The 20,364-nt window shown below is 39.0% G+C and overlaps 2 protein-coding genes and 1 pseudogene across 2 annotated transcripts in view; 2 read left to right on the top strand and 1 right to left on the bottom strand.

Moving 5' to 3' along the window:
• The window catches only part of LOC105297307 (maestro heat-like repeat family member 5), a 20,522-nt gene extending 8,430 nt beyond the window's left edge, over positions 1-12,092 (top strand). Inside the window, exons 8-11 of the mRNA XM_023535196.1 lie at positions 36-125; positions 9,903-10,007; positions 10,769-10,904; positions 12,022-12,092. Of these exons, the coding sequence (XP_023390964.1) occupies positions 36-125; positions 9,903-10,007; positions 10,769-10,904; positions 12,022-12,092 (402 nt within the window). The remainder of the gene's footprint in view (positions 1-35; positions 126-9,902; positions 10,008-10,768; positions 10,905-12,021) is intronic.
• LOC111744589 lies at positions 5,564-5,682 on the bottom strand (annotated as a pseudogene).
• Positions 12,093-14,514: 2,422 nt separating the features above from the next.
• Positions 14,515-20,364, top strand: part of LOC105297306 (maestro heat-like repeat family member 5) — a 24,299-nt gene continuing 18,449 nt past the window's right edge. Inside the window, exons 1-6 of the mRNA XM_023535182.1 lie at positions 14,515-14,576; positions 15,642-15,835; positions 16,699-16,836; positions 17,052-17,169; positions 17,580-17,720; positions 18,037-18,210. Coding sequence (XP_023390950.1) covers positions 15,663-15,835; positions 16,699-16,836; positions 17,052-17,169; positions 17,580-17,720; positions 18,037-18,210 — 744 coding nt within the window. The 5' untranslated portion in view covers positions 14,515-14,576; positions 15,642-15,662. The remainder of the gene's footprint in view (positions 14,577-15,641; positions 15,836-16,698; positions 16,837-17,051; positions 17,170-17,579; positions 17,721-18,036; positions 18,211-20,364) is intronic.

Raw genomic sequence — 20,364 nt, 5'->3', positions numbered from 1 at the left:
CTTGGCAATTCTTTGAATCCCTCTTCTCCCATCAGGATCTATTCAAGGAGACCCTAGAATCCCTCCTAAGGCTAATGGAGACACTTATTGTTGAGATGCCCACTCGGATCCAGAACTGCTTGGAGGTCAGTGGGAAGGAGCCCCTGCAAGTTGGTGTATTCATTTCCTAGGGCTGCTGCAGTGAAGTACCACAACTGAGCGCCTTCAAACAACAGAAATACATTCTTCCACAGTTGTAAAGGCTAGAAGTCAAAAATCAAGGTATCAACAGGATTGGTTCCTACTAGAGGCTCTGAAGGAGAATCTGTTCCAAGCGCTTCTCCTAGCTTCTAGAGATTCCTGGCAACGTGTGTGTGTGTGTGTGTGTGTGTGTGTGTGTGTGTGTGTGTGTGTGTGTGGTGCGCAGACAGCAGTCATTAGGTTAGGGCCTACCTGAATCCAGTATGAACTCACCCTAACTTGAATTCATCCAAAGACCATACTGCAAAACAGTCGCATTCTGAGGTTCTGGGTGGACATGAATTTTGAGGGGACACCATCAACCCAGTCCAGTTGGGAATGGAATAGAACAAGATGGGCAAACTAAGGGGTAGAATTGAAGGGGTAGAAGGTTGGGTGCAGAGCTTTTAGGGAAAGGAGAATAAGGGCTAGGATACAAATAATGGCCTTCCCTTCGGAAGAGAAAACTTCCTTCTTTCTTCCCCTTCAAGCATTGCTGCAATCAGCATCTCTCTCTCTCTCTCTCTCTCTCTCTCTCTCTCTCTCTCTCTCTCTCTCTTTCCTTCCCTCTTTTCATTTATCGTAGAAATGAACTGCCATACACTACAGGTCCAGATTCTGGCTTTGCTATTAGCTGTGTGGCCTTGGGAAATTATTTAACTTTGGTTCGCCTCAGTTGTCACCTAGAAAATAGAATAACAATAGTACCTAGTTAATACGGTCATTTAGTAATTGAATGAGATGTTTATAAAGTGCTTGAGGTGAGATATAGGTTCAAATTAAATGCCCATTTTAAAATTGTCTTTTTATTGACTTGATTTATTTTATGCTAATGTCACTGTGATACTTCAGCCTTCTCCTGAAAATCTTGTTCCCCAATTACCACATGAAATTTAAGATTTCTTTGCAGTTCCTTTTTTTGTCAGAATGTAAACTGCTAAGGACTATAGTCAGAGTATAGTATTCAAAAGTTACTTGAAATAACTCTTTTCTATATGATTATATTATCAAATTGATATAATTTAGACTTACTTGTATTAAAATTTAAGGTTTCCTTTCTTTTATTTAATTGAAGAGCTTGATTAAAGACTTATGTAGTTAAAAACTTTATATAAAGTTTTACTCAGAAAATTCTTGCTGCCATCCTGATCCTCTTAATCTCATTCCCACTCACCACCTATAGATAACTATTTATTACCTTCTGGTTTGTCCGTGATTTTTTTTTTTTTTTAAATTGTAAAAATAAGCCAATCTGTGTTTATGGTGTATTCTTATTTCCCCTTCTTTCTTACATACTAGGTAGCACATTCTGTCCAGTGGTCTGGACCTTGCTTTTTTCACTTACCCACATCAGTTCACAAAATATTTCTTATTTTTTTGTGTGTGGTTTCATACACTGTGTGCATGTACTATAGTTTATTCTATCAGTCCACTATGGATGGATATTGGACTGTTTCCATTCATTTTGCCATTAGTTTTCTTCTTAACTTTTTTTTAACTTTTAAATGACAGATTTTAGATTCACAGGGATTTGCAAAAATAGTACATAGACCCCCTTGAATGCTTCATCTAGCTTCTCCTAATGATGACATCTTATATAATAGTAGTATACCATCAAAACCAGGGAATTGATGTTGAGACACTATTGTAAAATTATAGATTTTATTCAGTTTTCCCCAGTTTTTACATGTACTCATTTGTGTGTGTGTGTGTTCTATGCAATTTAATCTTTTGTATAATGTGTAACGACCACCACTATCATGATATAGGATACTCCCTCACCAAGAGAAATTCTCTTGCACTACCCCTTTACAGTCACATCTCATCCCCCCTTGTTTCTGTTCCCTGGCAAACACTGATCTATTCTCTGTCTCTATAGTTTTGTCATTTTGAGGATGTTACATACATGGAATCATATGGTATGTAACCTTTTATGAGATTGGCATCTTTCATTAAACTTAAAGGTCACAAGTCCTTTGTCAGATCTATAATTTGCAAATGTTTTCACCCAATCTGTAGCTTGTCATTTTTTCTCTTGACAGGGTCCTTTAAGGGGCAAAAGATCTAAATTTTTATTAAGTCAATTTTATAATTTTTTAATCTTATGAATCATGATTTTGGTGATGTCTAAAACTAGGTCCTGAATATTTTCTCCTGAAGGCTGTTTAGTTGTACATTTTAAAACTGTGACTCGTTTTGAATTAATTTTTGTATAAGGTATGAACTTTAGGCTGAGGTTCAATTTTTTGCATATGGAAGTTCAATTGATGCAAAAATTATCCTTTATCTATTGCATTGCCTTTACACCTTGTCAGAATCAATCATTCATATTTGTGTAAATCTATTTCTGGACTTTGTATTCTCTTCCACTGGTCTCTGTGTCTATAGCTTTCACCAATACCACACTATCTTGATTGTTTTAACTTCAGTAAAGTCTAAAAATTATATAGCATAATTCCTCTTTTTTCTTTTTATCTTCGCATATAAATTTCAAACCAGCTTGTTTATATCTATGAATCGTCCTACTAGGATTTTTATTGAGTTGCATTAAATCTATAGATTCATTTTGAAAGAATCAAAATCTTAATTATGTTGAGTCTTCTAATCCGTAGTCATGTTATGTCTCTTTATTGATTTGATCTTTGATTTTGTTCATCAGCATTTTGTAGTTTTCAACATTTGGATCCTGTATATATCTAAGTATTTCATTTTTTTAGAGATATTATAAATGTATTTAAAAGTGTTTGATTTCCAATTATTCATTGCTAGCATATAAAAATTCAATTGAGTTTTGCGTGTTGACCTTGTATTACATCTAGGACTTTATGGGGGAATGTGTGGGTTCCTTGGGATTTTCTGTGTAGAAATCATCTTGTTTGCAAATAGGGACCATTTTATTTCTTCCTTTTTAATCTTATGCCTTCTATTTCATTTTTATGCCTATTGCACTGGCTAGGACTTCTAGTATGATGTTTAACAGGAGTGGTGAAAGTAGACATCTTGCCTTGTTTTGAATCTTAGGGGGAAGTCATAAGTAAGATGTTTGCTGTGGGCTTTTTGTATTTGTAAGTGCCATTTATCAGGTTAGGAAGTTTACTTCTATTTCTTATTTGCTGAGAATTTTGAATACAAATAGATGTTGAATTCTGTAAAATACTTTCTGCGTAAATTAATATCATTATGTTGATTTTCTTCTTTAGACTATTGATAATGGCATATTACATCAATTTTCAAGTACTGAAGCAGTCTTTCATTCCCAGGATAAACTCTATTTGGTTGTAGTATATTATTCTTTTTATACATTGCTGCATTTTATTTGCTTATTTTTTTTGAGAATTTTTGTTTCTATATTCATGAAGGATGTTGACTTATAGTTGTTGTTGTCGTTGTTGTTGTTGTCTTTGTCTAATTTTGGTATCAGATTAATATTGACTTCATGAAATGAGTTAGGAAGTATTCCCTCTTCTGTTTCATAGAAGAGACTGAGTAAAAGTAACATTACTTCTTTAAATATTTGGTAGAATTCACCATTGATACCATCTTGACCTGATTTGTTTTATGTTTTTGTAAGGTTTTTTATCTATACATTCAATCTAAAAACAGTTATAGGACTATTCAGGTTATCTGTTTTATCCTGGGCGAGTTTTAGTTTTTGAAAAATTGGTTCATTTCCATTTCATCTAAGTTGTTGAATTTATGTGAGTTAGAGTTGTTTGTAGTATTTCCTTGTTATGCTTCTAATGTCTGCATAAATTATTCTTTTTTCTTGTCTTTTTTCTTTTTTTCTTTGTCAGTCTTGCTACAAGTTTATCAATTTTATTAGTCTTTTTAAAAGAACCAACTTTTTGTTTCATTGTTTTTCTCTGTTCATTCTCTTCATATTTTTATCTATTTTTCAATTTTCAATTTTATTGATTTTTGCTATTATCTGTAGTATTTTCTTCCTTTTGTTTGCTTTGAATTAATTTTACATTTAAAATTTTTTTTTAAAAGTGAAAACTTAGACTATGGACTTGAGACCTTTCTCCTTTTCTAATATAAACATTTAGTGCTATAAATCTCCCTCTAGGTGCCACTTCTCCTGCATCCCACATGTTTTGATATGCTGCATTTTCATTGACATTCAGTTCAAAATATTTTGTAATTTCTCTTGAGACTTCCTCTCCAGCCAATGAAGTATTTAGAAGTGTATTGTTTAATTTCCAGATGTTTTGAAGAGTTTTTTTTGTTTTTTGTTTTTTTTTTTTTCAGTTTTCTTTCAGTTATTGGTTTCCAGTCTTAATTCTGTTATGGTTAGAGAACATACTTTCTATGATTTCAATTTTTAAAATTTGTTAAGGTTTTATTTTATGAATCAATATATGACCTATTTGCTTTTGTTGGATGGACTGAGCTAAAATGCCAATAGATAGTGTCATTCAGTTGTACTGTATCTTTGCTGGTTTTCTAATTACTAATTATATTGATTGGTGAGAGAGGAATGTTGAAATCTCCAACTATACTGAGGATTTTTCCTTTCATTTCAGACAGTTTTTGCTTCAGAAATTTTTAAGTTCTGTTAAGTGCATGTACATGTCAGATTTTTATGTATTCATGGTAAATTGTTCTTTTTATCATTACAAACTATCCTTTTTATCTCCGATAATTTTCTTTGCTCTGAAGTCTTCTTTTTCTGTTATTAGTATAGCCTCCATAGCTTTCTTTTTATTAATATTTGCATGATATATCTTTATCTATTCTTTTACTTTTAACATAGCAATATTATATTTGAAGTGAGTTTCTTTTAGACAGCATACAGTTGGTCATTTTAAAGTTCCATTCAGTAGGCTCATTAAAAAAAATCCTTTCTGATAATTTGCCTTTTAATTGGTATGTTTAGACCATTTACGTTTAATAAAATTATGATATGGTTTAGGTTTACTACTTTATTACCTGTGTTCTGTTTGTTCCTTCTCATTTTTGTTTCTTAGTTTCCTCTTTCTTACTTCCTTTGGGTTATTTTTACATTTTTAACATTATGTTTTAGTTCATCTATTGTATTTTTGAAGGTATCTCTTTGTATAGTATTTATAGCAGTTGCTCTAGGAATTACAAAATACATACTCTTTACACCCTACATAGAATCAATATTTTACTACTTCAAGTGAAATGTAGAAACTTTATTACCATATAGACCTCTTTGTTCTCTCCCCGCTTTATGTCATAATTGTCTTACATATTAAAAACCTAATCAGATAATTTTTCTTTTTTAGGCGAGGCAACCCTTGGTTGACCTCACAGATTGCAAGGACCTTGTCAGTTTACGATCCCTTATTTTTATTTTATTTTTTTATTTTATTTTTTACAGCTGTAGCACCTGGTCTTCCTAGGTGGTCTCCCATCCAAGTACTAACCAGGCCCGACCCTGCTTAGCTTCCGAGATCAGACAGGATTGGGCTTTTTTAGGGTAGCATGGCCGTAGACCCAATCAGATAATTTTATATTTAATTTGAGCCACCCAACGTATTTTCCAGATCTCAATAAAAGACTAGTCTATTATATTTACTCAAATATTTACCATTTCTGTTCAATCTTTATGTTCCAAATTTCCTTTTGCTATCATTTCTCTTCCTTTAACTGTTCTTTTAGGGCAATTCTGCTGGCAATGAATTCTCTTAGTTTTCCTTCACCTGATAATATCTTTATTTCACCTTCGTTTCTGAAGATTTTACCCCCCACTGGACACAAATTCTGGGTTCGTGGTATTTTAATATAGGCACTTTAAAAATATCACACCACTTCTTTCTAATGAGAAATGCAGACATTTAAATCATTGCTTTCCTATAGGTAATGTTTCATGTCCTCTGGCTGCTTTCAATTTTTGTTCTCTGTCTTTAGTTTTCAGAAATTTCATTATGATCTGTCTACATGTGCATTTCTTAAGATTTATCCTCTTTGAGGTTCACTAAGTTTCTTGAATCCTTATTACCAAATTTGGGAAGTTTTCAACCATCTTTTGTTAAAATATTTTCCACTATTGCACTTTCTAATTTCCCTCTGGGATGTCGATGACATGATATTGGACATTTTGGTACTGTCCCACAGATCCCTGTGGTTCTATTTTCAATATTTTTTCTTCTCTTATTCGAATTGGATAAATTTTACTGGTCTCTCTTCAAGTTTACTGACTCTTTCCTCTGATGTCGCCATTTTTCTAATTAGCCTATCCAGCGAATTTTTAATTTCAGTTATTATATTTTTTAGTTCTATAATTTTCAGTTATTTCTTCTTTATAGCTTCTATTTCTTTGCTGAGACTTTCTGATTTATTTATTTATTTGTTTGTTTGTTTATGCATTGATTTCAAGTTTATTCATTATTGCTTTTTGGGGTCCTTTGTAGAATAGCTGCCTTAAAATCTTTATCAGATAATTTTTACATCTACGTCATCTCAGTATTGACACCTATTGATTGAATTTTCTCATGTGAGTTGAGATATTTCTGGTTCTTCATATGTGGAGTAATTTGGGGTTATATCCTGGACATTATGAATATTATATTATTAGCTTCTGTGTCTTATTTAAATACTGTAGAATATGTCAATATTTTTCATTTTAGCAGGCGATTGACCCAGTTCAGTTCAGGCCACAATGTCCAATCAGCCTTCTATGAGTTGTAGTTAGAGTATCAATTCATTTTTCAAAGTCTTTGCAATGCTATTCTTATCTGTTCTACATGTGTATCACTTTTAGCTATCTTGGGACTGGGGTGGTAATCTCTTCCTGTAGTTGAGTTCTCAAAGTCTGTATATTTTTAGGATTAGATCCACACATGTGAATCTTGGGGGTGAGCCCATGAGTTCATAAACAACTTTAAGGAGTTATTTTCCCAAACTCTTCCCTCTCCATAATCTCCTGGTATTTTCTGCCTTTACAGGGCTCCCCTTGTTGGTCCTCCAGCCAGAAATCTAAGGCTTTAGTTACTCTGACCTCCTAGGTATTTCTACGCCAGTCCCTGGGGACAAGCAATGGGAGGATAGAGAATAAAGAAAAGCAGTTGGAGTTTATTGTACCCTTTTGGGACCACAGCTCCTCTGATCAGAGAGTAAGTTTCCCTCTCTCAGAGGTTTGGCTTCTGTAGATTCCTGATGTCACCTTTGCTGCCACAAGTTTACTTAGGGGCTAGGGCAGAAGACAATGGAGAAAAGAGGGTAAAAAGAGCGAAGAGAAAAATGGGAGATTCCCCCACTCTTTCTGAGCATTAGCAGCAGTTCCCTTTTTTACTCCTTGAGCTATAATTAGAGCACTTCTCCTGGAGCTTTATCTGTTTGCACCCTGGTGCCCAGGTTTTAGACTGTATTAAATTCAAGCCAGAAGATACCTGAGGAAAAAAATGGTAAACTCACCACTGAGTCAGTGGTACTTTAAATTCTTGTCTTCTTTCCTAATCCACTTGCTACTATTACATCTCAGAGTCCTCAAATAGCTGCTCTGCATATTCTGTCCAGATTTTATAGTTGCATTAATTGGGAGAGATATGGTGGAGGGTGCTTATTTTATCTATACCCCATACACTCCCCAACCTCCTCACCTCTAGATTATTTCAAAACAAATTCCATACCAATTTATCTATAAATATTTCAGTATATTTCTTTAAAAGATAAGGTTTATTTTTAAAAATTGTAGAATCATTATTACATTTAATATTTAATGTTAATTTTATTTCTCAATAGCATTAAATATTCAGACATTCCAATGAAATGGTTTGTCTCTTAAGTCTCTTAATCTGTAGATTCCCCTTCCATCATTTTTTTTCCGTGAGATTTAATTGTTGAAGAAACCAAGTCATTTGTTCTGTAAATTTTCTATATTCTGAGTTGTGCTGATTATATCCTTTTGGGGTCGTTTAACAAGTTTCTCTGTCAAAGCCTTATAAATTAATGGTTAGATCTAGAGGCTTGATCATGAATCTGATCAATTTTTGATAAGATTACTTCACAAGTAGTCTTGTCTTCTACCACTAAGAGCCACATGATGTCTGGTAGTCTCTCTATGGTGTTCACAGCTTTCGATGATCACTGCTTAGGTTCATTAATTCATTAGTGGTTGAAAAAGTGGTGATACTCTTTTTTTTAAAGACTTTGTTATTGGAAGATCACTTGCTGCAATAAAGTGTATAAATTTTAAATGTACACTTAGATACATTTTTACATATGTATACATCTGTGTAAATACCAGTCAGATCAGGAAATGAAATATTTCCTATACCCTAAAAGGTTCCCCATGTGCCCTCTCCCAGTGCATAACTCTTGCCAATAATCATTATTCTGACTTCTATCACCATAGATTAGTTTGGCTTGTTCTTGAACTTTACATAAATAGAATTATATAGTATGAACCTTTTTGTGTCTGTATTACTTTACTTCAACATTATATCTGTGAGCTTCATCCATGCACTAGACCGTTCTTTTTTATTGCTATGTGGTATTCCATTGAATGCATATAGCTCTATTTATTTTTTCAAAATGATGACATTGTAATTCTATAATTCCTTATTCATTTTTAGCTAGAATTCTTCTATAATGAGAAGTTACCTTTATAGATTATGTGGTTACTTTTGAGGTATAGCTCATATAGGAAAGACAAAATAAATGCTGGATCCTTTCCCTTTATTAGTTTTCAAAGTAATGAATTATTTTCTAGTATTCTCTAGCATCGTTTGAATTTAAAATGAATTTTTAAATGTTTCATGTGTTTTAATTAATTACAACTATTATTGATGCTTAAGTTGCCCCATCTTTGATCAATGAATGGGAGACTCTTAAGGTTGGCTCCTGAATCCCTCTAATATGACTCCAATAGTCTTTAATAGCTTCCTTGCTCTCTAGCATGATATCTTGTATACTTCCTGTCTCAGTCCTGGAATCAGTTTCTCTAAGGAGCTCTTATTCCTCTTAGTGAAAAATGGTATTTGGCACTCTGGTATTTTATCATAGTCTGGCTGCAAGGAAGACTTGCAGAGTTCCCACTAGAATTCCTCGTATCTTCAGGAAGAGTGTTTTTTTCTTATCAGTGCAGCATCAGTGTTCTCTTGAGTTGGCTGTAGATTTTTCATCTGCTGCTCTTCTTCTTTTTCAGTTATAAATTGCTGTTTGTTTAGTTGTATCATCAGCAAATTGATGACTGTAGATTGACATGTAAATGTCAATCTTTGGATCAGTGGTATTTTGGATCCATAATTTACCAAAGGTGAGACAGAAACCATTGTGTTCTAAATGAAATCATTCATAATTATATTTCTCGAGCAGATTCATACACACTTTACCCTGGAATCTGTGAATATAGTGATTCTTCTTTGTTATCACCAAGGTTTTTTTTCTACTGAAGAATGGGAAGAGGTAAGTAGGGGAACACTGGAGTATGTTGACCTAATGAAGTGAATCACGGTCATTATATTTTGAGAGCCACCACTTTAATCTGAAGGAAGGAAGTAGTAATTAAGATTTCTAGCACCTAGATGAGAGCAAAATTTGGAACTGAAGCCAAATTTGGTGCCAGGCCTACATGTAATCTGGCTTTTGGCAAAATAAGTCCTAGTCTCAGAAGTCTTGCCCTGATATTTTGCAAAAGCCAAATTCAAGGTTACCTTTCTATCCTCTTGGATGCATCTGAATGGGCCTCTCCTTTTATTCTCTTTTCCTTCCAGCTTCTGGACACATGGCTTAATTCCCAGAAGGACAATGAGCGGGAACGGGCCATGTGGTGTACTGCCCGTATTCTTGGCTTCACTGCAAAAATGAACAACTTCAAAGTGAGTGGAGCCTGCCCTGGAGTCTGGGCTCTCATGCCTCCTCTGGTTGCCCTCATCTCTACCTTTATTCCAAACTTCATCATATACATTACCTAGCCTCGGTCACTCATCCCCATCCTCCTTCTCCCTGGCCCCATTCTCTGTTTTCTCTTGTGCATCCCATCTTGTTCTCTCCTTTCTCCCTTCTGCTTGGTCTTTTTCTCAATCTGCCAGTTGAACTCCATTCCACTTGGTTAAGTTTGATTCCATTCACCTGAACAGGCAGTTACTGAATACTCACCTTGTGCCAGGCACTGTGCTAGGTGCTATAGCAAGTACATAGGTGACTGAGACAGTTCCCTGACTTCATGGATCTTACAGACTCCTGGGGAGAAAGGCATGCATAGAACAAATCTAAATAGAAGGTGATAATGAATGTGTCAACCAAATATGGTGGGAATAAAAGGTCAAAACACAAATAATTACAAATGAAGGGGTTGGGGAAAGTTTCACAGAGGAGGAGGCATTTGAACTAGGCTTGAAGGATGACTAGGGTGTCAGGAGGCAAAGAAGGGGGATAGTGTAAGGTTATTTCGAAACTATGATCCCTTATGTTCTTTATAGCCACAATTCACCTAACTAATTCTATTTCCATTAACTTCACCTATTCTCACCTTTTATATCTCTGACACATGCATCCCCTCCTCCTAGTTCTTTTCTTGTGATAGCTTAGCCTATAGGAATGGCTAGGATAACTAGTAACTTCCAGCTTCCCTCCCCAGGCAGAAATCGAGTTCACCCGGCTGGGGCGCTTGGTAAGGCTGCTGGCCGTACGCTGCCAGGACCCAGTGGACAACATCTGCTTCCTGTCTTCTCAGGCTGTCTACAACCTCTACTGTATCCTCCTGCAGCAAAAGCGTATGAAGAACCTTCTCTTATGCCCCGCCAGACTCCCACTTAGGCCTGACCATCCCCACACACTCTGTCCCAGAAGAGTGAACTTCAAGAAGTTCCACTGAGGAACCTGCCCGCAAACATCTACAGACCTTCTTGGGACCAGATACCTACACAGGAAACAGTTCTTTTGAATTCGTTTTTCCTCCTCTAGCTGAGACTTATACTCTTATTTAGTTCTGTCTCTGTTCTGAGGCAGGGAATGTGGAGGTTCCTCTGACCTCTGCTCTCACCATTTCTTATCTTAATGCCCATTCCTCTATTCCCAGCCCCACAGGATATACATCTCCCCAAGCTGACTTAGTTCAGTTGGAGTTTCAGGCTAGGCAGGTGGGAAAGGAAGGGGCCCAAGATGCCTTCTGAGTGTCTGAGAGGTGGGATTGGGTGTCTTTGTTTCAGAGATGGGAAGGAAAACACAGGGCTTGTGGGAAGAAGAGGGCAAGCATGAAGTCTATAGTGCCAACGTGTTCTATAACAACACCTTTGAAATTGCCAAGGTGAGGGGGCAGGACCAGAGACAAAGCGGGGAGAGCCTGGGCCTCTCATTTACATGATATTATGGACTCCTGGGGTGGGCCTCTTTTATCCCATCTGCTTTCCCATTCCATTACTAGATGTGAACTTTCTCTTTGGGGGAGATTTTCCTACCACATGCTACTCTGTCCTCTCCCTTGAGCATCATGGGTCCTAATCCTTATTTTTCACCTGTCCTCCGTGGAAGCATTTGCTTCATGCAAATGATGCTTCGTGAGCAATGTGTAGATTCAACCAGCTCCTCAGAGAAATGTCACTAAGGATCTTAGCCCCATCCATCCTCTCCCAGTGCTCTTCCTCTGCAGCCGCTGACTTCTGAGTCCCACATTGTATCTGGGGTCAGTGTTTTCTCCTTTCTATCCCCAAAGACTCTGTCCCTAGTGAAAGAGTCTTCTAGGAAGTAAGCACACAGCACAGGCCTAGGACAAAAGCATATAATGTTCCCAAGAGAAGCCCTCCCTTTCCTACCCTAACCAGGAAGAGTAGAACAAGCTATCTCAGGCACAGGCTACCCAGCTGCATCCAGTCTGATCCCACCCTGTTGCAGGCATTTGCAGAGTACTTCACCAAGATCCAGCTCACCACTCTGGTACTGACAGCCATGGAAGGCCTGACTGACAGCAGGGCCAAGGTATCTCTGGCTGCAGCCCAGCTGATGAGTGGCGTCATGAAAGAGCGGGGCAGAGACATGATCAAGGTAGTGTGGTGCTGTGGTGACAGCCCTGCCCTGAGAGTCAGAGCCCTGGGCATTCCCCTGGCTTTCTTACTAACGAGCCGAAGGGCTTTGGCCAAGTTCTTCTCCTCTGTAGGCCTTAATTCATTTACTTCTAAAATGTAGGCTTGCACTGAGCTCTGACATTTGTAATCCTGAGCTTATAACTGCAGTGACTCCTCTCTGGGGGCCTGATTCCTCAGTTAATGACAGCCATGTGCAGGGGTGTAGGCAGCTGGAGGGCCTAGCAGCCAGAGCACAAGGAACCACTGTTGGGGGATTTGTTTCCTGGGGTGTCAGGGGCCTTAGACCTCTGTGAAAGGTAAGGCTGTAGGTTACAAGCAAGCAAGCTCACAGAATGACTCTGGCCTTTGTATAAATTTTCTTTTAGGTTAACATGTAAAAATGGAACGGTTTTGCATTAAAACAAATCTAAATTTCCTACTTCACTGAAAAAAACTTGAAAATGGGGTCACACAGGGGCAACTCTCTGAGCGGCTACTAGCCCTTTCACATGTGGCGTGGCTCTCCAGGCTCTCCTATCTCTGAATCTCCTGACATCCTACTCATTTACGTGACTTGCCCATGAGGGTGTCTTTGAGGTATTACAATGAATGGGCTTCCCAGAGGTCCATATATTAGAGATCCAAGGGTCAAATGAGAGCCCTATGGTTCTTCCACACCCATGTGAACTATCCTTGTAGTTGCATGGGTTAGAAGTTGATCTCAGCTGGGAGAGAAAGTTTTGAAGTGTCTCCAGGGCTTTTTTTTTTTTTTTAAATCTTTGCTTTCACAGCATAATCTCTCCCTACAAGTCATCTGTGCTAAATGCAGAGTCCTTCCAATGAAGGACTTCTGACTATATGGAAAATTACTTAGTTCATATTTTGCAAAATTTATTATTCTAGTAATACATTTATCCATTTAAGAAGCATAAAATAATGAAGTGCTTACCGATTGTAAGGCAAAGCAGATATCATTTCTTTCCAACCCTTAAAATATTCTTATACACAGAATATTCACTTAACTCAGCAAATTAATTTCAGTATCCAGTCTAGGAGACACAGCACCAATAAAATAGAAGGTGCTCAATACATATATTGGTGACTGGATGTGTGAACTGGCACCATTCTGTGCAATGAAATTCACAGTTACCTTGAGAAAGCATATCGAACTGGAATATTTTTCAGAGAGCTCATACTCTTCTTTAATACAATAAACTTAAACATCTCTATCCTAGAAATTTTATTCAAAATAGTATATTTCAGGTAAATAAAAAGTTGGAAACTAAAAGTTATGAATAGTACTATTCAGTTAGGTTAATTCAAAAAATTCTGCTTTAGGAAGATATGTTTTGTTGCATTTTTATGAATTTTCAAATTTGATTTTTTAAGGCTATATTTTCTATTATCTTTGAAGATAATATAAAACCCAGAATACAAATCACACACTTAATGATGAGATTTTCTTGAACCCCAAAATGAAATATTTTTAAAGCACAGGACATTTTAGCCTGACTTAAGAACATCTGATTTTTCTATTTCCAACTAACTATATGGCTTTATAAACTCCGTTTCCAATAATATATTAAGTTAAACAAGAAAAATTAATAAAACAAAACCAAAACTTTAGAAACAGATGGTACATGTACGTCCTTTTTTCCAGTCATGACATATAATACGAAAGTGTTTTATAGTAGTAACCCAAGCAGGAAACTATAGGGATACTGTTGGTTTTTTTTTAAAAAGTCTTTTCTTTCAGTTCTATAGACATTTAAGAAACCAAGGGAGCATCTGTTACGACAATGAAAAAAAAGTCGAAAATACTAAAATCAACCTCTATATTTACACATAATTTTCTGAAATCTTATCAATCACACTGTAGTAACTTTTTTCATATCCCTCTTGAAAGGCCACTGAAGAATTAACTATGGGTTTTAAAAGTTGAAGGCCTTCTTTCTGGAGCATCTGTATCTCCTGAATAACGTGGGACCTTCTCTCTGGACTTGAGGGCTGTGGACAGGCATTCATTATGGTGGGCCTTGGTACTAGCTCCTGGAGTTCCTTTCGTGGCCCCTGCTAGTCTGGCCTCTGGCACCTCAGAACTCTGCCTTGAGAAGAGAGTCACTGACAGGATTGTAACTAGGCCCCTTGAGTTTGAGGAGTTGGTAGAGAGGAAGGAAGAGGGGAGTAGCAAAGAAGAAATGACTGAGGTTCTTTTGGCTCTGCTTTATAGATTGAGGAAGTTGTGGAAGGCATCCTGGAACGGCTCAACTTGCAGCTGGAACCCAGCACGAAGGAGGAGACCCTTAGGGCCATGTGCTTGCTGGCAGGCAACAACACCCACATCGTGGTGCCCATGCTGCTCAACAGGCCCCTCCCTTGGGATAGGTACCTCTCCCGTGGCCTAGGAGCCCTTCAGCCCAGTAAACCCTCCCCTGTTCCAGCCCAAGCCCATGATTAAAATCACTGCACAAGGATGCTTTCTCTTTGACACCAATCAAACTTCATGTTCTCTGGCCAAAGCCTCTTTGGTCTCACTCCCTCTAGACTCTGAGAACTGGCTGTTAATAGGCCTGAGACCAGACTAGTTCTGGGAGTATGGTCACCAGGGCCCATGACATAGCTGTCCCTGGTCCTGCAGAACCAATCTGGCCCTGTGGAACGTGTTTGGCACCCGGCGAGAGACCACAATCAATGTCCTGCAGCTGCTCATAGGCATCCTGGAAAATCTCCATTCCAAAGAGGAAACAAGGGAGATGGCCTTCCAGCCTGTGGCGGTCAGCACCTGGGAAGAGAGGGGGCCGAGGACTCACTGTTCTGGGACTTGGGAGCAGAGCTGAAGATCAAAGGGCACTTGCAGGGTGGGAAACAGGTGTTAGGGAGGAGCAGAGAGGAGAGGGTTAACACTGGACTCACGGATACTGCACCTTCGGTTAGCACTTTAACCTGCTTTTGCACTTGTACATCCAAGAACTGCATGATGTAAAAAGGGCAGGGATCAGTCCCATTTTATAGACAAGGAAAGTGAAGTTCAGAGTTAATCAGCTTTCTCTATCTCCTGGTTTCGGGACTGGCACTCATTTCTCCAGGGCCTGGCCTGTGGCATGGTGGGTCGGGGAGGAGGGGGTTCGGTTGCCTGGAATCAGGGTAAACAAAACATGTCCAAATCATTTTCTGCTGAAAATTTAGAGTTGGTTTCCTTTTCGTTTTTAATGTTGGGGAATGAAGAGAAAGCAGATTGCATGTGTGTGGCCCCTTATTACCCTAGGTATGAGCTGTGGGCTTTTAGTCTTTGAGTACTTCTTCCTAGCCTGAGTCAGAGTGAACTGTGCCCTATGGGCAATGACAGGGAGGGGCAAGGCGGGACTCAGTGCGTGGGATTGTAGAACCGTTTTATGTCTTCACTCAAGCCTAGTTGATTCTGCTTCCCCCTTTCCACATGTCCTCCCCCAGGTGGCGTGTGCCTTGTGTGAGATGCTATCTGGGTCCCTGTGCCAGGAGGCCATCCAGGAACTCTACCCACGGCTGTTGCTGGCTGTGCTGAGTCATCTCTACTGGGTGATTGAGCAAAATGCTCCCCAGAAGATGGTGGTCTACAGCAAGGATGGGGGCCCGGGCAGCAAGAGCAAGCCCTTTGACCCCACTAGGTAAGCCTAACCTCAGTGCAATGGAGGAATGAGCCTCGTCAACTTCAGAGGGCCATGGACAACTAGAGGCTGATCCCCTAGGGATGCTGAGAAAGAGAAGAGCAGAAATAGAATATGAGTATGGGTGTTGCAGCATCGTGTGCTGGAATGTTCTTACATATTTTCAAGTTTCCCATTACTCTTTTTCTTTCATGCATTCTTCTGATTCACTCAGTGGTTCATATCTATGTTCATAACGCTGCACATGGAAAGATTCAATTAGATGGGAATGAAAGGGCAAGACTCTATCTACTATATCTGTCATTCTCTCTGTGCAGTTGTGGCCATTCAAATCTGGGTGACTTCTGGCTTAGCTTTGTTACTAGCTGTGCCATTTGTGCAAGTCACTACTTGGTTTTCTCATCTATAAAATGGGGGTTGGATTCCTAAATAAGTGGTTATCATACCTTTTTAAAAATCTCAGGGTATTCTATTCAAGTGAAATCTTACATGAAACTGAAAAGGAATAAAACCAGTAAGCAGAAACATTCTGATTAGGTGGGTGTGGAGGTGAAGATATATCCTAACACTTCTGTACCCTGGAGAGCAGAATTTGAAAACCATGGCACTAGAATATCTCTATAGTCTCTTTCATAGAACTCTGTGGTTGGATGAGCATCAAGGTTAAAGGGATGAGTGGACTGGTAATTAGAGATGGGTTTCCTAGAGCCATAGATTTTCATCAGCAGGAAAGCAAAAATCCAGCTACCAGATTAGGAAACTGTCTCCTGGTTTGCCAGCATAGGGATGCAAATTAGGGCATAACACCTTGTCCATCTTTCTGCCCCTTTCTTTTCACAAACCCAATGATGGTTGGCCTTCAGTTGTGCCCTGGAGGCAGTGAAGTTGGTGCTATTGGCAGCCGCATATGATGGAGTGGTGACCTATGCAAATCAGCATTGCTGCTGGGATCTTCTGTCTTGCCCCAAATTTTACTACATAGGGATCATGGACCTGACAAGGTGGGACTATTTCTCCAGCACCCCTAATACCTAGCCCCCAACCCCAATTTTCCAGGACCCAGCACTCAAATACAGCAGCTTTTAACCCTCCCTTCCTCATTTCCCAGTCCTCAGTTCTCCTGGTTCCTCAGTCCTCATGTTTTCTCTGTTCTGTGTACACTATTCCCTTGCTGCCTCCCTCCCAGCAACTCTTGGCTTCCTGTGTCCCACCCCAGTGGCATTGTGAAGAACTGTGAGCCAGCCATTCTGCACCGAATCCTGAATCTCGTCAGGAACCTCCTCTATAGCTTTGATGATCGTCGGAAGATCCTGGCCAGGACCTTCTATGCGCAGGTGAAAGCGTGGGGAGAGGGTCACAGCTCTAGCCATACGTTTCCCATTAGCTGAGGAACATTTAACACAAATGTTAAATAACTTGGCACAGAGAGTGGTTAGAATAGAACAGAGCCATCTAAAGTAGGATTTCCTTCCCTGCCACTTTAGGAGCCTGGTTAAAAGAAGCAGGGAAAGCCTGGGGAGGGGATCCCAGAATGATTCATGGATCCCAGCATCTGGCCCCAAATTCGAACCTTATCAGTGTTATCCTCCTTACCTTAGTCTCTACTCCATATGTGCAGATCCGCCACTGCTCTTCACTGGACACAGTCCTTACCTGATTATGGGGCCTGATGGAGGGTTGAGGGGGGCACTGGGTACCCATGACTTTTTCTCCATCCATAGCTGTAGTCTCCTTGCACCCACAGCTCCTCTGGCACCGATCAGTGGCTCAGACTCTGGGGCAAGACTTTTCGGGCAATCTAATCAGGTGGATCAAGGAGCCCAACCTCATCATGAAGGAAGTTGGGCTCCGTGGAATCAGTAACCTGGCACTGCACCCAGGACAAGTAAGAGTGGTTTGACCAAATGGGAATTGAGTGCTAATCTCTGAACTATTTAGTTTACCTCCCTTGGGTGTCTTAGTTACCTGGAGCTTAGTATATTCCCTAACCCCTCCTCCTAGGGAAGTATAACATCCAGTGTGTAGACGTACATAGACTGGCCGTCAGGCCTCCCAAACCCCCGGAGTGCCACCCTTCAGCTTCCTCAGTGCAGATTCCCTGTGTTTGTTTCTCTTAGGCACCATCTGTTTTATCAAAACCCTGTCCCTAGAGTGTTGCATGATCCCCAGATGGTGAGTGATATCTGCCTTCTTCCAAATAGTCAGAGTCTCTGAAGAGCCTGGTTCCATTCTTACGAGACTTCCTGAAGAGTGAGGTGCGAGTGACAGTTCAGGCAGTGAAGAGCCTGCGGAACATCATCTGCCATGGGCAGGGAGAGGACACCAAGGTGGTCTTTTCCAGCATCTCCAAGCAACTGTGTCCTCTTATCAATGATGTATGGGCCTAACTCCCTAGGATCAGTTGGGAACAGTATGGGCTAGGACTGAACATGAACCCCGGGAGCTGAATTAAGGCTACAAGGGCAGGGCCATGGGACTGCAGTGGAAGGATGAAGTCACTGAGGGGCAGAAAAATGGAGACTTGGCTACTAGAAGCAGTGCATAGGACACGTCCTGAATTCATTCCCTGTTACATATAGATGTAGCACACACTCATCCACTTACTCTCTCACCAGAAGTTCCCTGAAGGAGTCACTGAGGGGAAAAAAGTGACATACTGATAGGAGATTGGTTCTGACTCCAAGGATGTCCTCTTGCAGACTTGACTCATGGAGTGAGGAGTGGGGAGAGAATTCATGACTTCTACCCTCCTTCCAAACAACACAGGGACCCTAGAATGCTAGGAGCCTTGTCATGGGACCCAAAGTCTCAGAAATGTGAACTTCTCAGACCAATACCAACCCACTCCGCATCTCATCCTCCTTACAGATCATAGAATTTTAGAGCTTAGGGCCCTTGACATCAGAGATGTATGCTTATAATACTCCTGTTCTGGCACCTACAACTTTTTAGTTTTTTAACCTTGGATGTGAATTATTTTTGAATCAGTCATATCTTTTCTATGAGCCTGGACACCCTATGATGGCAGGGACAATGATTCATCTATTTTTCAGTTACTTTTAAAATTCAACATGTATACTCAACGAAGCCTAAAGATAATCTTTACTTTCCATCCAAACAATATAAGAACCTTAAAATGCTTAACTCTGATTATACCCTCCTATTTTAAGCATTAACATTATCTAGTGTTTTAGTTCCACATTCTTTTAAAATCCCCAAATTTGGTCTTTAATATCATCATCAGCATCATTGTTATTTTATACAGTCAATACTTATTTAGATTTACCCATGTTTGTGAATTTCTTTGTTTACCTTTCCTTCTCATAGCTGATTCCTAGGACCCTTTTAGATTACTTTTTTTTTTCTTCCTTCGTGGCTTCTTCCATGAGGGTCTATTAATAGTAAATGTTTTCAGTCTTTGTCTGAAAATGTCTTTATTTTGTCTAACATTTGTCTATAGTTGTCAGCAGTTTAGGGTATGTTGGCATGAATTTCTTTAGGTTTAGCCTGTTTGGGGTTCACTGAGTTTCTTAAAGTCTCAATGTATGTCTTTACTAAACTTTGAAAGTTTTTAGCCATCATTCAAATTTTTTTCAGCACCGCAATTTTTCTCCTCTAATTTTAGGAATCTGATGACACAAATGATTCTCCTTATTGCTCTTTCTCTCCTCTGGCTCAACACCTAGCCATTACATTAATGCTAACTGCATTCCCTATGCCATGCTCCCCATCCCTATGACCATCTATCAACTACTAATTTGTACTTCTTCAGCCCTACACCCCTTTCTCCTAGCCCCCCCACCCCCTCCCCTCTGGCTGTCACCAGCTTGTACTCTATATCTATGAGTCTGTTTTTGATTAGTTTGTTCTTTTTGTTCCTTAGATTCCACATATAAGTGAAATCATACGGTATTTTTCTTTCTGACTTATTTTACTCAGCATAATAACCTCTAGGTCTATCCATGTCATTGTTAATGGTAAGATTTCACTTTTTTAATGGCTGAGTAATATTCCATTGTACATATGAACCATAATTTTTTTATCTAATCATCTGTTGATGGGCATTTAGGTTGCTTCTCTATCTTGTCTATTGTAAATCACACTGCCATGAACATAGGGGTGTATAGATCTTTATGAATTATTGTTTTGGTTTCCTTTGGATAAATACCCAGAAGTGCAATTATTGGGTCAAAAGGTATATTCATTTTTAACTTTTTGAGAAACTTCGAGACTGTTTTCCATAGTGGCTGTACCAATTTGCAATCCTACCAACAATGTATGAGGGTTCCCTTTTCTCCACATCCTCACCAACACTTGTTACTTTTTTATTGATGATAGCCATTCTGACAGGTGTCAGGTGATATCTCATTATGGTTTTAATTTGCATTTCTCTGATGATTAGTGACCTTGAGCATTTCTTCATATGTCTATTGACCATTTGTATTTCCTCTTTGGAGAAATATCTGTTCAGGTCTTCTGCCCATTTTTTTTCTATTTTTTTAAATTAATTTTTATTATGGTGACATTGG

Source organism: Pteropus vampyrus, unplaced genomic scaffold, assembly GCF_000151845.1.
Source record: "Pteropus vampyrus isolate Shadow unplaced genomic scaffold, Pvam_2.0 Scaffold137, whole genome shotgun sequence".
NCBI lineage: Eukaryota > Metazoa > Chordata > Mammalia > Chiroptera > Pteropodidae > Pteropus > Pteropus vampyrus.
Note: the sequence above shows the minus strand (reverse complement) of the source record. Positions and strands in the feature narration are given on the sequence as shown.